At 43.7% G+C, this 17943-nt stretch overlaps 1 protein-coding gene across 2 annotated transcripts in view; it reads left to right on the forward strand.

Annotated features, from left to right (window-relative positions):
• Window positions 1-17943, forward strand: part of GNAO1 (G protein subunit alpha o1) — a 315387-nt gene that overhangs the window by 250472 nt on the left and 46972 nt on the right. Inside the window, exons 5-7 of one of the 2 annotated variants that reach the window (XM_054048942.1) lie at window positions 3471-3599; window positions 4493-4622; window positions 12768-12921. In XM_054048942.1, the coding sequence (XP_053904917.1) occupies window positions 3471-3599; window positions 4493-4622; window positions 12768-12921 (413 nt within the window). The remainder of the gene's footprint in view (window positions 1-3470; window positions 3600-4492; window positions 4623-12767; window positions 12922-17943) is intronic. The other variant, XM_054048941.1, reaches the window with a different exon arrangement.

A 17943-nucleotide genomic window follows, 5' to 3' on the forward strand; every position in this document is an offset into this window, starting at 1 on the left:
CTTGAGGTGCGGCAGCATTGCTGCATGGGGAAGCTCACGTACTATCACATCCATGCTATGAGTCCTCCTCTTCCATGAGCGCCAAACCCACTCACAAAATGTTCAGCGTCCAGCAAGGTACATTTAGCACAAATTGAGGGAGACGCTCAAACCAGACTCTGTGTGCATCCAAATGTGGAGGGCTCAAACTTGAACTTTCTTCCACCCAGCAGTAAATTCATATTCATTCTGGGTGATATGATCCTTTCCTTACACAATCTTGCACCATTTCTCTTCCCATCTTGGGCATTTTCTGCTAATTCCACTGGGGCCCTTTCTTCATGCATACATGTAACCCACATCAACTTCAATAGGAGTTACGGTGTGTGCAAGCTGACAATGGAAAAGATCTCACCGCATGGTACAGCGGAGAACTGAAAACACTTACTACATTTTCATCTAAACTAAATTCACCTTATTTCTATGTGCTACATTTGATCAGGCTGAATTATTTTAAACCTTACAACCTGCGTTTGGGTGAGTAAATGGATCGCGGGTATATGCAGCTCAGGAAACCAATGATAGATGGATATTTTCACCTGATTGAAAGGGATGTTGATTTAATACAAAAAAACTGAACCTGTATGCCTCAGGTTTGAGTGTTAGGCCAGGCTATATGATGAAGGCTTGTAATGCCCGGGAATCAGGAGGGTCAAAGGGAAGTCCCGATCAGTGGTCAGAGTTCACGCAAGGGGTCCAATCCCCAGGAGATCCAATCCAAGGGGAAGGTACAGCAAGGTGGGGTCAGGGAGGGTGGCGGGCCCAGGTCAAACGAGGTGACAAGCCAGTAAGGCAGGGTCAGGTGGGTCTGAGTAGCAACGAGCAGGCAATGGCTCATTGCTCAGACAAAGCCAGAAGGGAAGCAGGACGTGCATCTATAGTCAACAACCAATCATGGTCAAGACCATGTGGCCAGCCAGGAAGCAGGTTGTGGAGCCCTGGAAGATGGCCCACCCAAATCTGAATTCCCAGGGACTCTCGTGTGTTGGTGACACGATGGCCAAGGCTACTTCCCAAACACCCAGTGGGCCTGGGTTCGAGACAAGGGTGACAAACATTCCTAGATTTTAAACCCAGAATTGGGTACAATTTTCTAAAGCACTGTGATGGGGTGGACTAGGCCCAAAGACCTGGAGGCCTCAGGGTTCTGCCACAGCCATCCCAGGGAAGGAGCAGTGGAGAGGTCCTCCAAGCAGGCTAGAGTGGCTGCAGGGGAAGCAGCCAATCAGGGCCTGGGAGGGCCATATAAAAGGAGTTGCAGAGCAGTGCAGTAATTAGTTGCTGCTTGGAGCAGGAGGAGAAAGGACTGTAGGCCTGACTGCCTGGAAGAGCAACAGGGCCACAGAGTTTGCTAGCAGGAACCGGGGGAGCATTGAGGGAGCACCTGGCTGGTTGCTCGGACTGAGCCTGGGGAGGGCTGCAGGAAGATAGTGTCTCCAGGGAGGAAGCCCTGGGGATACAGCCCCATATCAGTGCTGGACTACTTAAAGACCAAAGCCCATGGAGGGCTAGAGAGAGACACTAACCGAGGGGTACTGAGATAGGCCCTGGTGGACCATATATCCCAGAAGGGGGTTGTGCTGATTAACATGCAGACAGTGGGACTTGGCCAGAGCACTGTGTGTCTGACAAGTCGCTTGACAACCATCGAAAGGGGTCGCCAGAACTAAAGAACGCAGACACATCCAACCAGAAGGGGGCACTTGAGAGGTGGGTGCCAACCCTGTTACAAGCACCTAAATGACTTAAGATCCTAAATCCAATTGTCAAAAGTGGGCTCATAAATGACTTGGGCGCTTTTCAGAATTGTACCCTTGACGATCATCTCGTCTGACCTCCTTCATTATTTTTGCTCTGCTTACACCACCACCGTGTGTTCTGTTTGGGTTTTATTTTACTTATGGCTTAAGGATTAGAGCAGGACACTTGGGCTCTGAAGACCTAGGTTGAATGTCAATCTCTGCCACTGCCCCCACTATGCAACCTTGGCCAAGTTACTTAGGGCCTGATCCAAAGCCCATTGACATTAATAGGAGTTTTTTCACTGATTTCAATGGGCTTTGATTCAGGCCCCACTGTGCCTAGGTTTCAATGGGGATAACTACTAGAGCTGGTCCCAAAAAAAATATATCCATCAAGTTTTTTCAACTAGCCCAAATAATAAAGTGGACACAATAAAAATCTTTACAACTGCTGATTGCAAGTAATTTCCACTACCACAGTATTTGCATTGGTACCTATGGTAGATAAAGGGAATACCACCAATACCTCAGGAACGATGGGTAGGCAAAAAAGTGAAATTGTAAAACGTTTAATGGCAACCACTGTACCTATCTCCTTACCTCAAAGAGAACATTTTGCAGACGTTGAGCTGGTTCCTAAATGAAATAACTCTGCAAGGCCAATTCAGAGAGTCAGTAACTTCTCCCTCAGAAAAGCCAATCGATTTGCTTCCAGCCTTCTTATTTCTCGGCAGTGTTGCACACAGTTCTCTCTCACTAGATGAACATACGTCCGGCTCAGTCCTGTAAGCTTGTGCCCAATTTGAAGCACATGAGTAGCTTCATTGATTTTAAATGGATTACTCAGGTGGTTTGCATGCGCTTGAGTGCTTTGCTGGTGGATAGGACCCAGGTTGTGCAGCCCCTAGCAGGATCCTGCACTTAGTGAATGGTATTTATACACATGCCGTGTAAAATGAAGCCACTGGCAGTGACATGAGACAAAATTTTCGAACTTTGGTGTTGAAATTAAGCACCTAAATAAAAGGTATTTGAAAATCTGGCATTTAATTCCCTAGTCTAAGGCTTAGGCTTCTGTATATGCTCTTTGTGCCTTTCTCTTCTTTTCCCACTTTCCCCTATCATTATATCATTATTATTTATATTACAGGAGTACGCACAATGGGCTAGGGGCTGTAAAGATATAGGAGAGGACATTTCCAAAGAGCTTACCATTTGAAAAAAAAATTAGTGTTATAAGAAAATGCAACAATATTCTACAGTAATGGACCAAAACACTGCAATGGATGAGAGCTTTACTATAGTCTTCTGCACCATTATTTGAAAATGCTGTGGAGTTTTAGAAAAAGCTATTTGGAGACTCTTTAGAGCATTTTTGTTGTGTGTGTGGAGTGCCAAGTAGAGTGAGATCCTGATCATCTCTAGATGCTACTGCAGTACAAATAGAAAATAACAAAAATACATATTTCACAGATTGGAATCCCTTTATCAAGAATCATATCAAGCAGAACCTGATCATTTCATTTCCTGCTTCCGGGTTAGTGTGAGATCTAATACTTGAGACAGTGGGTTTGGTCTTTTTTCAAGAGAGGATTTTTTTCCTTAACCAAAGTACAAACAGCACAGAAAAATGAGATTGACAACAATTAATATGTTTCTTACTCTCCTGTGATTTTTTTCCTTTTACAGCTACCTAGACAGCTTAGATCGAATCGGAGCTCCAGACTACCAGCCAACAGAGCAGGATATACTTCGAACCAGGGTCAAAACCACCGGCATTGTAGAAACCCATTTCACATTCAAAAACCTCCACTTCAGGTAAGTCTGATGTGAATCCACTGTTGTATTTTCAGGCAGTGCAAATATCAGCATTGTATGACTGCAACCATATTACCTAGGCCACATGCTCTCCCACAGTATACTTGTCTGACTAGCTGCTATCCTCCACCCCAGAGGTGGCTGCATTTCTGTGGGCACTAGCATACGGTATGTAAAATGGTTTGTAACTGAGGCAGAGTACACTCACTGCACACGTACCCACTCATGGCTGGTTTAGAAAAAAATTCCCTGATGAGCAGGTTGTTCTACATTTGCCCATTATGGGGTTCCTTGCCTTTTCCTCTGAACCCTCTGGTACTTGCCTGTGTTGGAGACGTGACACAAGAACAAACATACTCTGCTCCAGTCCGGAATGGCATATGGTAAAAACATTCGGCCATTTGTTGTCTACATGGGATAGTCACGCTGATGCTCCTGGAGTTTGCCAGTAATTCTACTCTCAAGTGCAGGGCAGACGGAGGTTTCTAAGACACACACACTAAACAGGGCTGGGAGTTCGGCCTCTTAAACCCACAGATCACTTAAGATACCATGCAGATTGCTAGGGCTCTCTGGAAAGCAAGAGCTGTCCTCAGAGAGGCCCCTTGCCCATGCACTGCCAACAAATCCCACACAGCATCCAAGCCCCTGGACAATCTTCAGGAGCTTATGCGGTCATGGGTTCCCCTAACCACCACTGCCCGCAGAACTCCTCCTTGGGGAGAGAGGGGTTCCAAACCTCAGAGAAGGAAGAAGTGAGAGTCGCTGCAGACTCTGTTGCCCTGTGCTAGGAGCCCTCCAGGGATGAGTACTTAGAAATACAAAAGGGATTACTAATATTTTCCCTTTGTTAATAAAGAATAAATGAAGAGACGTCCCTATTTCATGCACAGGCTGTTCGATGTGGGAGGTCAGAGGTCAGAACGTAAGAAATGGATCCACTGCTTTGAGGACGTCACAGCGATCATTTTTTGTGTCGCGCTGAGTGGTTACGATCAGGTGCTCCATGAAGACGAAACCACGGTGAGTGCTTACGGGGCGACGCAGGCCCCGACACTTCATCGCTGGCCTATTGCATAGCCTGCCGTTGCTCAGTGATCAACTCACACTGTCTTATTGGCTTGTACCAAATCAATGGACTTGTTAATCACACGTCTTCCCTTGATTCTGAAATGGTGTGCAGATCCTTTCTTCCCCCAACCCTTGGAAATTAAGTCTTCCATTGCCCAGGGTGGAGTTAACCCAGGTAACAAGTTTCTTGCTCTGATTAAGTTATAATGTTTTCTTTTCTCTCAAGTTGATCAGTGCAAAGTGCCATGGGACATAGAGGATCCTGAACCCAGAGCGTAGAGTGATAAGCAGTGAATAGGTGCTTTTGGAAACAAACTTAAGGAAATCAATAAGCAGCACTTGGAACATCCAGATACACAAAGGTGTAGCAACACCACAAATTCCTCAGGTGGATTCAAGCTATTGGGGTAACCTGCTTCTAAATGCAAAAGAAATTCATTTTCCCGAGAGAAACGGGAACTGTTCAACTCTGGTGGAATTTGTTTTATGGGGGATGGGATTATCTCCTATAACTTCCCACTGTGATACTAGGCCTGAAATACTGCATGGAAATTGAAAATAAGAGAAATCGGGATACACTAGCTGCCGGATGATTGTGTGGCATTCCCATTAATCTGAATGTGTTCGATGTATGGGCATATACAGGGTGAGAGAATAGTCACTAGCACTTTTCACCAGCTATAAGGCATGCAGTAAGAAAGATACCTGTGCATTTGGGAAGATGGAATGTCAATAACAGAAAAGGCAAGAAGTTGTAGGAGTAACCAGGTATTGTCTTGCCCAGCACTGAAGAAGCAAAAGTCAGAGCTTCCTAAATGCTTTGTGCATGCCCAACAATGTGCAACAATGCAATGGAGAGGCTATTGTCACCAGTTTCTGTAGGCGGCGCTAACATTTATTCCGTTTTTCCTGTTTGTAAAGGATCAGAAGTTAGAATGGATAACACGGTGGGGAAGGATTTGAAAAGAGTTCGTAACTTGCAGTCAGTAATGTATTCACGAAGAGACTTTTTGGGCACTGATATTTTACATCTTCTAGGTCAGATTCATGAACTCTGGTGAAGAGGTCACCTGCTTGTTGAAATCCTGCATTGCATGAGTTTAGGTTACATTGACACCAGAATTTAGTCTATTAACATCCTCATATCTGCATCCCCCTAGATCTGCAGATTCGGATTGAGATTCTGAATCACCCTACCACACCACACTCCTCCGGAAAACATTTAGGATGCACATTTATAATATCTGTATTAACTAAGAACCCTTCCTATACATGTGTTTTCTGCTTCCTATGTATCTATCCCAGTATCACAGCTATTGGCTAGAATTTTCAAGGGTCTAAGGGATTGAAAGTCAATGGGAATTGGGCACCTAATTCTCTTAAAACTCTTTGAAAATCCTACCCGTCAACTCTGTGGTCAATTTTCTGTAATAACATTAGTGTCAGCTGTTATGTAGATCTAAAATAGTAGGGTACAGCAACTCTGTTCTGTGTGTGTTTGTGAACCACATGTCTCCATAGCTCCCAAGAGAGACTCACCCACTGAGACGGTGATGCCCCTTCTGGAATGGGAAATCTGCCAGTCACACGAGGTGGAGGAGCATATGCAGGTTAGGAAGGACTCAATTAGCAAAAATGCCTAGGGTCTGAGGTACAGAGGTGCTGATTACCTCCAGTTGTCAGATGAAGTTGTGGATGCTCAGGACTTCTGTAAATCAGGTCCATGTTGTCCTCTTGTTAGGCACCAAAAAACTGAAGCTCCTGAAATTCGTGACCACTTTTAGTGCTTTGGCCTTAACCTTGGTTTACTGTCTATAAAATGGGGATAAAATTGATTTACAGGAGTGTTGTGAGGCTATATTACTTAATGTTTGTTGCTCCCCACACCATCCCTACTTACAAACACATCAATGGCCTCTCTAACAGAGAACAGAAATACAATGATGATTCTCAATGGGAGCCTTACTAGTGTTGTATTAGGTCTTTAATTCAGACTATATTTTCTGAACCCCCAATGTAGGCAGGAACAGCAGCTTCTGTAACCCCAGTTGCACCACACTCTCTTTGTTAAGAATATTAGTTTTGGATTAATTTGAGGTGCTGTTCTGGGATTTTTTTCTATGTAAATTTCATTTCACAATTCACTCCGTGGTACTCTGGGCAACAGGAAAAAAGACACAGATTCTGATCGCTTGACGGGACAGTTGTCAGTGCACGTTAAAGAGACAAGGTGGGTGAGGTAACATCTTTTACTGACCCAGCATCTGCTGGTGAAAGAGACAGGCTTTCGAGCTTCTACACAACTCTTCTTCGGGTCTTGGCAACCCTGCAAACAAACTACAACAACACTGCAAACAAAAGGCAAATTAAATGTAGATGATGCTCTTGTTTAGCCTAAATAAACAACTCCTGTTGAGTTCAAACACAAATAGCGAAATAAGAAAATAACAAAGTCAGTATCCTCGGCCCTGCTACTTCCCTAACTCAGATCTCCTATGCAAGTGGCGTGCTGAAAATACATCTGTGCTGACAGATGGGCTTCAGTCAATTTCACCCCTACCATTCTGTCAGGAACAATTTCACCTACAGCTTTAGTCACCACAATCTCCTTCCTTAAAGTATAGTTCAGCGTTAAAACTAACTGTGTAAATGGCATCGCCTAGGTCAGGTGATTCAGCCCCTGTGTGCATCAGTCACATCAGCTGCCTTTATTGACAAAAATGAGCTTTTACTGTTTCATGCTGGTTAGCACAAGGGCAACACAGTTAAGAAAGTAAACTGGATTTCTTCCTTGCACATCATCTATAGAAACCCTTGCTAAGTTCCAGTCACTTAAACCTGTGCAAAACCATTGAAGGCACTGAGATTGCACAGATGTCACTAAGGGCAAAATCTTTATTCCTGGTGATGATACATGAGAAAGAAAGAACCCAGCTCGTGTGTGAGGTCTTAAAACACGTTAGCAAAGATGGCACTTGGAAAAAATATTTTTCCTTGTAAGCCGAGCATATCATTGACAATAATCATGAGAACTCACCATGCCATTTTATACTTTTCTGAATAAAACTGTACTTTATGTGGACAAAATTATAGTTACAATACAAGCAGTCTCTAATGACTAGATTTCTCTCACTGGGCTCAAATTGGCAACCAGGTGTTTAAAGCAGCAGCCCCTTGAGGGCTCTGTCAGTGAGCTAGATATTCCAGGCAGCTTCCAGTTTCAGGCCAATCCTATCAGATAAAGAAGACTGAACCCAAGAAGTTTGTAGTAGCCATCTCACTGGAGAGCCAGCCCTTAAGTAACAAGTTCATTGTGGAACCTTGTCAAATAGGAATGGGCAAATGAGTGCAGGTAAAATAAGAACTGATCCGAACCTTCCCCTCAAAGTGAAACCTTGCTTGAAGTTCAGAAAAGTTGATCATTTTTAATATACTTGTCATGACCCTTGTTTTAAAACTACGCCACTCTTCTCTGTTATCACAGCACCTAGCATGCGCTGTAGCATTTGAGACCACTGCTTTATAGTACTGTCGTAATTTTCGGTAAGGGACGCGTCTCCACTTCTGTATTTTCAGGCAGGAACAGTAAGAAATACATGAAAACCAGAAGAAAGGCTAGTCCTTCTGCATGTCCAGCTCAGCCTGAACTAATAATCTCATGAGAAGGTTTCTTCTCATGAGATTTCTAGACCTACATTCAAGTACCAATCCAAGCTTTGCATATGTAGCCAATCTGAACTTCCTGAATTCAGCCAGGCACTGCTCCACTGTCAGCACATCCAAAGCCTTCCTCATATGATGGTCCAACCCATGACCTGACTGTGCAAAGCACTCCAGAGCAGAAGGATGAAATGTAGGAGTAGACATCCAGAATGCTGTGGAATTCCATTGGTTCATACATACACCATAGGTAGAGAGAAAGCAAAATGAAATGTTATGCCAAGTTTTCCCCGAAATCCTCCCATACACAGTTCACAAAAGCTTTCCTCCAAATGGTAAGATGGGTCTCACACAGCGGCGTACAGCGGGCAATAGACATCTACTTAGTCCCTCCCTAGGGCTGCGAGTTGCTACCACAGTACTGAATAAACAATACAAAGATGGCAATACTCAGTTGCTAAGGGACTGAGCAGCTCAGAGGACATCCTTGCCCAGTCAGGCTCTCAGTGTGATAGTTCAATGACTTTTTTAGTCTTCACAAGACAATGAAATGAAAAAACCCCAAGGCCTTATCCAAATCCCAGGTAACGGGTAGGGGAAAAACCCACTAGCAACATTCATATACAACACTGGAATGGACCATAAGCAGGTGGGGATTTTTATTGCTCCCTGTGACACTTTTTAAGACAATGGTGGCATGGGATCTACCATGTGAACCTATAATATCCTCTTCAGTTCCCCCTTGTACATGCTAGGGGGGAAAAGGTAGATGCACGTGGTACACTTTGCTGCCTCTGGAATTAAACTGTTGTTTAGTTCCTCTGTATCTAGCTGGTATAGGAAGATACCATTGGTGCCCTAGTTGCTGAATGTGTAACACGCTCATTGCTTGGTGCTGTTGACCTTAGCTGTGCATTAGTGTTGGACCTATAGAAACTGGCACTCACTGAATGATATGGTTAATGTGCTCTCCTGGCTATAAATGTGCAAATTGCACCAGTCGTCCATTTGCTTAGAAGCAAAGAGCAAGTTTCAAGGATCTTTGGCATCTGTAGAAAAATATAACTAGAAGCTATACATTGGGGAGCAGAAGAGAAGTACTGATGCACAGTAGTCCTGATCAGGACAGTAGCAAGATCAGAGAAGCAATCACCTCTTCTTTGCCACCAGAGCACAAAATAAGAAATATCACCTGCTGCATTTGAGAACTCCTGGCAGGAAACAAGGTGGGAGAGGCTAGAAGATTGTCTTTCCTTCCTGCTCCACCAAAATGACAAAGCAAATGCATCTAGAAGTAGGCACAATGTGGTAAAAGAGGTGGAAATATTAAGAGGAGTCATACAGCGGGAAATGTCATGGTTCCCCAGCCCTTAACTTATGTGAGAACGACCGTATTTGCCCCAATCGTTACAAGAGAAGCAGAGTTGAGACAGTGGGTGGAAAGAGAAAGCTCAGGAGAATAGTGGCAATACTGAGCCAGAAAACAGATTTAGATATTGTTGGGAGAAGGCTGTCCCAAACCCAGAAGAGACAATAGACTAGCTTCATTCACTCTGGGGATTCCAGGAGAAATGTCCAATCCTGGCCCTGGAATTTGTAGGATATAAAGGAATGTTTATTGCAAGTACTGTGTTCTACTGGGGTTTGCCATTTAATTGTTTCTGCTGTATGTACGTAATGGTGATGACTCAATGACATCAATTACTTACTCAAGGAAAGCGTGCCATTTCCCTGCACATTTTGATGTAAATTTAAAGGGAAAAAATCATCATGGGATTTTTGAACACTCTGGCTACAGTGGGAATATGACAGCACTAGCGAAAAGGTCCACCTGATGAGAAAGCCTCTGCTCTGTTTAGAAACCAAGATTTCTGTGTTCACCATATATTACTTGATGTGCTTTGACTGCAGTACTGTATAAATGCCCCTGTTTTAACCTGCTCTGATTGTTCTTTAATTATGAGACGATGACCAGAAGGGTAAGTATTATGACAGTCCGAAATATCTGGTCTCTGATTGTTCTTCATTCAGTCCCAGAAGCCGTGTTTACATCTTGCTGTGTATGCCTCTTGTTTTAACAATTAAGGATAGTAGAGAATGGCACAAATAATGTTCTGCAAGGGGCTCTGGTTAAAAGTGACTATGTGTATTTGTGCTCCTGCCCCTTTCCACCTTCCGTCCTCTTCTTTCCCCCTCACAAAGGGTCTTAGAAAGCCAAAGGTCATCTGAACAAAGTCTTTTCAGATTTCTACAGCTTTCTGATTTTGATTCCACCTCTGGCAAAGGGAAACCATGCTCTGTGTCTTACATATCCCACAGTAAAAAGAGAGGTCTGAGCACCTACACAGTGCAGTATTCACAGGTGAGGTTTTAAAAAGAAAAAGGAAACAAATGAGGGTTCAGGCAGCTAAGAAAATGGGGTAGTTCTGACCTTCTGTGCTACAGTGAATTATATGCAAGCCAAACCTACCAACTCATTCACAGGTGGTCAAAGGGTGTTGACTGTTTTCTTGCAGCGTGCACCATTAAATGGCAAGATGCCATCTTACTAGCATCTTCAAGGATCCAGGAAAAACAATGGAGTTCAATAAATAAATTAATGATTAAGTGTATAGCCACCTCTTCACCCACGTCATTACGATACAAGCTGGAGGGGAAAGCGAACCAATTTAATAGAAGCCACAGCTTCTAATCCAAGATACGTGGTATCAGTAAAACAGTAACGTTGCAGTTCTAGTACTTCAGTTGATGCTATATCTGATTACAGGTTCCCTTGTCCACGGAATCATCTGTATCTAAATAAAACGTTCAGTGACCATTAAAGGATGTGCAGCAATAAAAAGGAAAGTGCTAATAAATAAAACACTGGGGTCAACGATGCAGCCACTTACGCGTAAGCCTCAGCAGGAGATGTAGACAAGCAGTGGCTGCTGAATAGGGCCCACTGTACAAGTGCTGTACAAGTAATTGTGTGTGGCTACATGCAGATGGGCTGTGCCACACCCACCACCGAAACAATTGAACGGATGAGATTATGTACCACTTTTGTATCTAGCCTATTCCCTGTGTTCGTTGTACCAGCTGCTAGTCTTGTATGAGTGTTGGTGGACCGGGGGTGCATTCTCTGAGGTGCTCCCAATGACAAAACCCAAGCAAGTGGTCTGGTCTGTAACCTGATTTGCCTTTGATAATCCCATGACTCTTTGGGTGTGCTTCGTCCTCATTATGCCTGCTCTCTCTGCTATCCCGTTCCCGGTTGGGAGGTGGCCGCGCAACCGGCGTGCGCATTCCGGCTTCGGCCTCTCGCTCCAAACAGCACCAAGCCTCAGAACCTTCACAACTTTTCCTCGGCCGTCTGACCTTATCTAACCAAACAAAGGCCAAAAAATGAGATTTTGAGAGACCCACCAAATTTGGCAGGTATGAAGCTTCTCTTGAACCGAGAAAAATGAGTTAAGAGTTGAAAGCAGCAGGGGAACATGACACTACTGGTTGACTTTGCCGTGAGCTCCTTCCACCACCATAGACCACGTGGCGGACTTTGCAACTTCCTAACCAATACATTTAATTTCGTTTGTTTTATCTGTTTCTGTATCTTTTTGTCGTTGCATGACCTATAACTAAAAAGCTGCCTTCCCCCTGTGTGTGTATTTGAATGCGTGGTTCCTTTATTGGCAAACAAGCTAATGTTCTTCCGTGAGGCATGAGCTAACATCAATGGGTTAATTGCTGACTTGTAGTTTGGTTGTTCTTAGGTACCTTCTTCTTAGGTACCTTCTGTCATAGGGTTTTTTTTCCCCCTTCTTTCTTATTTTCTTAAATTTTTTTTTTTTTGCTAGACACTTTTTGTTGAGCCATCTTCCAAAGAAACCCCCACTAAAAAAAAAAGCAAACCCACTAAACAAAATAACAAAACAAGGCAAAGGTCACGTCAAGGTCAATAACGAGAAGATGTCACCTTGCTGTCTGCTTCCAACTCTGGATTAATTCAAGGATCTCACCAGTCCTTGGTTAATGTATCCAACCAACTGTGTGCCATACACACACAACAATGAAGTGAAAAATTTTAACAAGAACATTTTAGAAAATCTGCATGACCTGCACCTACACATAGATCTCACCAAAGGGCAGAAGTAGCTTCCCCCTACATGCATGGTGCATGATCATTTATATGAGCTGAAATCCTGTAAACTATACTCTGTGCAAAATAAACAGCTCTATGTAATGAAATGCCCTTGTTACTAACTGTATGTCAAATATCATAGGGATTGCATCTGTGTATGTATATGTTCACCTGTATGTATACATAAATTTATTACATATACTGTAGTTTTTATTTTTTTTCCTCCTCAATTTAGATATTTTAGATTTCCCTACATGTTGAACACCACACGGTCACCGTCTTTAGCCTGATATGCTCTCTCCTTTATATTGCAGAACCGCATGCATGAATCATTGAAGCTGTTTGACAGCATCTGTAACAACAAATGGTTCACAGACACATCCATCATCCTCTTTCTAAACAAGAAGGACATATTTGAGAAGAAAATTAAGAAATCTCCATTGACTATCTGCTTTCCGGAGTACACAGGTAATGAGAAACTAGGGTTCCTTTTTAAACCATGTGCACACCAATGCCCAGCAAAGAGACAGGTGGCTCAGGGTAATGGGATATACAGCTTTTCAAATCGAAGTTGTTGGTTTTTAAGGTACATCTCAGGCAATGATGATAAAGGTGCCAATCCTGCAACCCTTAGGCAAAACTCCCGTTGACTTCAAGTGGACGTTTTCTTTGAATAAAGGCTGCAGAATCAGTTTCCAGCAGCTTCCACTGTCTGACAGCTGTTCAGTGAGTGGCCCATGTAAAATGTGTTGATTGGTTTAAGCCAAGTCCCTAGGGGACAAGTCATCACTATCACTAAAATAACCACAATTGCCACTAGCTGACCTGTTGTTGGCAGTTTCAGAGGGAAGGTCACGGCCTGAATGAGCATGGAGATGGTACTCGGCTCCCACCTCTAGAAGCTCCCGCCTCTTGAGGCTCATTGGTTGGGCAATTTGGCAGAGGTTTGAAGAACCTGTGCTGTTTGTGAATAAGTGGTTGTATAACCACTTGGGAATATGACACCTCTCGTGAGCACTGTGATTCCCCAGAAAAGACTCAACTGGCTTATTAACCAACAGATAAAAAAGTAATTACAGCTTGTTGGACACACAGTATAGAAGACACATGCCATGCCATTGACAAATAAAGCCAATGAGTCCATAGCACAAAGCCACTCCATTTCCCCTGATTCAGGTAGCCAACTCTGTTTTCATATGCCAGGCATTAATAATTATAATGCCAATACCTGGCTCTTATGTAGTGCTTTTCATCAGGAGATTGTGTGTTATGCAGGAGGGCAGACTAGGTGATCTAATGGGCCCTTCTTGCCTTAAAAATCTACAAATCTCAAAGCATTTTGCAAAGGAGGTCAGTATAATTGTCCCCAATTAACAGATAGGGAAACCGAGGCACAGAGCACTGAAGTGACTGCCCAAGGTCACTTAGCAGACCAGTAGCAGAATCAGTGCTCGTTCAGTGCTCTATCCACTAGGCCACACTGCCTCCAGGTTGCTGCTGCAGTAGCCCACTGGTGAGTGTGTTACAGGTCCCTCTCGAACCCAGTCCTCAGAGGATATGTGTTGTTACAGCCACCAGTCACAGAGCTGGAGCTCTTTAGCTCAGCCCGTAGCAGATTGTCACTCGTGCTCTGGAGGTCCCCAGCGTCAGTCGGGGCAGTTGTCCTGCTGATACTAAGCCCTTTGATGCAGATGTGCTTAATATTAAATGAAGATGGACATTAGCTTATCCTGGAGATCAGCACTGAAGTGCTGCAACAGAACAGCATGCAGGAAGCGCCTCTTTTGTCTGACTGCCTCAAGTCTGACCTGTTGATGACTGGCAATGCTTCCTCCTGCAAAGTCGGTGGTTGCGCTCTGCTGCTCCACTCCATATCTCACGGTCTTCCACAAACCTTCATTAAAATTCCAAGCCGGCATAAAAATCAACTTTTACAGTAATGAATTATTGAGTGTTGCTGGAGACATCCGGCTGAATCAAGCTGACAGACAGAAAGGCAGATCTCTTTGTCAGTCAGCGTGGTTGCGAACCGAGTGTACCAAGAGCATCACAGTTCTGGGGCATGCCAACAAACTACAAAACAGAGCTGAGCACTTGATTCCCACCATGAACGGGCAGAGAGAATCTCTCATTCCTTCGCTGTGCCAAACGGTACATTAATATTGAGCTGAACTGCCCCCTTTGTGACTGAAGAGAAATTCTGCAGCTTACTCTCAGAGAAGGATCAGATATTTATTTGGGGATGGGGGTTGTGAGATACAGGAAAGAATCCAGCCAGTAGGTAAAGCTAGTTATCTCGCTAACTAAACATTTCAGCCAACAAAGCTCAAAGTCCATCGGGGCAATTTTGAATGAACTTCTAAGGTGATTATGAATGTTTAGGCATATTGTAGAATGACTTATGTTGCCACAGAAATGCCCCCCTCTTAAGGAATTCTTATAGCTATTTCTAATTACATGGCGATGCCGATAGTAGCGAAATTAGAACAGAATAGAACTTAGTTTTATAGAGAGTCTTTCATGCTAAAGGAATCTCAATACAGGAACGAATTAGATACTGTCAAGGCTCCTTCCCCACTCTGAACTTTAGGGTACAGATGTGGGGGCCTGCATGAAAACTTCTAAGCTTAACTACCAGCTTAGATCTGGTCCGTTGCCACCACTCCCAATGGGCTAACTCCCTTCCCTGGGTAGCCTTGAGAGACTCTTCCACCAACTCCTTGGTGACCACTGATCCAAAACCTCTAGGATCTTAAAACAAGGAGGAATTAATCATTCCCCCCCCTTTCCTTTCCCCCCCACCAATTCCTGGTGAGTCCAGATCAATCCCCTTGGATCTTAGAACAAGGAAAAATCAATCAGGTTCTCAAAAAGAAGGCTTTTAATTAAAGAAAAAGGTAAAAATCATCTCTGTAAAATCAGGAGGGAAAATAACTTTACAGGGTAATCAAACTTAAAGAGCCCAGAGGACCCCCCTCTAGCCTTAGGTTCAAAGTTACAGCAAACAGAGGTAAACACCCTAGTAAAAGGGACATTTACAAGTTGAGAAAACAAAGATAAAACTAACACGCCTTGCCTGGCTGTTTACTTACAAGTTTGAAATATGAGAGACTTGTTCAGAAAGATTTGGAGAGCCTGGATGGATGTCTGGTCCCTCTTAGTCCCAAGAGCGAGAAACCCCCAAAATAAAACAAAAGCCTTCCCCCCACCAAGATTTGACAGTATCTTGTCCCCTTATTGGTCCTTTGGGTCAGGTGTCAGCCAGGTTACCTGAGCTTCTTAACCCTTTATAGGGAAAAGGATTTTGGAGTCTCTGGCCAGGAGGGAGTTTATAGTACTGTACACAGGAGGGCTGTTACCCTTCCCTGTATAGGTATGACAGATACTAATGGCTAGATTGTCTGTGGCTGCTCAGGCCTCCACCAGCTAAGAGGGAGGAAGACAAATGTGGCTGTAAGCCTTCTTGTAGCATCCCAAGTCTGGGCCTGGCTGGGAACCATGCCAGTCCCTCTCAGAACTTAGAGGACCCTCAAGACTGTTCTAAATTGCACCAGTCACTCACAGCCTCGAGGCACTTTTCTGGCAGCTGGGAACTGCCAGGAGGTAAGGGAACCTCAGCCATACTCCTTTTTGCCATCCGCAGCCCCTGTGCCAGCAGCCAGGAGCCGAATGGCATAGGAGTCAGGACATTGGTTCTACGTGACCATGTTAACATCTTGCTAGAAGGTAGGCACCTCGCTCAGGACCCAATTCCACAATGCACCTAAATAGGTGCTTCACTTTAAGCACATGTTTTGGGATTTAAGCACATGCTTGAAGTTAAGCTCAGGCTTCCGTGCTTTGCTGAACTGGGACTTTAGGGCCAAAGTGAAGATGTGGACGAGAGAAGCTTATTCGTGTCCTCAAACATTCATCTCGCAAATGCCACAGAAAACAACCCACCCAAGAAACACCTGCAAGTTGGCCTTGTGGCATGGTGGAAAAGCAATGTTCAAATGGAAGGGGGCTCTGCTGCTACATAATTCATTGAGGAGCGTAGAAATCAAACAAGGGGGTTTTAAGATGAAGAGTTGGTTACACAAAGTGCTTTTATTACAATGAAGATCCAAACGTGCATTAGTTCTGCTGACTGGCACAGAACTATTAGAAGAATGCGTCCACAAAGGGGCCGTTGTATTCTAAGGCACGGTCAGTTTCTTTCTCCTTAATTTACCCATGCTTTCAACTAATCCACAATCCTTGGTAAAGCCGTGACAGGGTGACGTGGGCACATTTGATCATGAGTCTCAATACTTTATCCCCTATTGCCCTCAGTGGGAGTCCAGTGGCTACTTCCTTCTGCATCCTACTGACAAGTTTTCTTTTTATAAAAATATGCACATATTTTTATTGGCACAAACAAAACCAAAACCTATGGTCAGTCCTGCAAGCCTTACAGAGGCCCCGATTCAGCAGTCTGTCTCTGCCCAGCATTATACATAAGCACATGCTCAACTTTAAGCACATGCTTAAGTTCCATTGAATTCATTAACTTGTTTAAGTGCTTTATTGAATCAGAGCTTTAGCCCCTGCTCAAGCAAGGCCCTTCTCTGACAACATGTAATAATAGTTCACATTTATAAAGCACCTTCAATCCAGAAGGAACCCTGAGTGCTTCACTGACTCGAAACAGTGGAATTATTCCTCTCCACCCCTGCCCAGCAATGAAATGCAGTTACCTCTGGGAGTTAGTGAAATTGCTGTTTGACGATACACAGCCGCAGTATACTGCGACACACCAGTTCAGGACAAAAAGAAGAACAGGAGTACTTGTGGCACCTTAGAGACTAACAAATTTATTAGAGCATAAGCTTTCGTGGACTACAGCCCACTTCTTCGGATGCATATAGAATGGAACATATAATGAGGAGATATATATACACACATACAGAGAGCATAAACAGGTGGGAGTTGTCTTACCAACTCTGAGAGGCCAATTAATTAAGAGAAAAAAAAAAAAAAAAAAACTTTTGAAGTGATAATCAAGCTAGCCGAGTACAGACAGTGTGATAAGAAGTGTGAGAGTACTTACAAGGGGAGATAGTCAACGTTTGTAATGGCTCAGCCATTCCCAGTCCTTATTCAAACCGGAGTTGATTGTGTCTAGTTTGCATATCAATTCTAGCTCTGTAGTCTCTCTTTGGAGTCTGTTTTTGAAGTTTTTCTGTTGTAGACTACAGAGCTAGAATTGATATGCAAACTAGACACAATCAACTCCGGTTTGAATAAGGACTGGGAATGGCTGAGCCATTACAAACGTTGACTATCTCCCCTTGTAAGTACTCTCACACTTCTTATCACACTGTCTGTACTCGGCTAGCTTGATTATCACTTCAAAAGTTTTTTTTTTTTTTTTCTCTTAATTAATTGGCCTCTCAGAGTTGGTAAGACAACTCCCACCTGTTTATGCTCTCTGTATGTGTGTATATATATCTCCTCATTATATGTTCC

Source organism: Malaclemys terrapin, chromosome 14 (genome assembly GCF_027887155.1).
Source record: "Malaclemys terrapin pileata isolate rMalTer1 chromosome 14, rMalTer1.hap1, whole genome shotgun sequence".
In the NCBI taxonomy this organism is placed as follows: domain Eukaryota; kingdom Metazoa; phylum Chordata; order Testudines; family Emydidae; genus Malaclemys; species Malaclemys terrapin.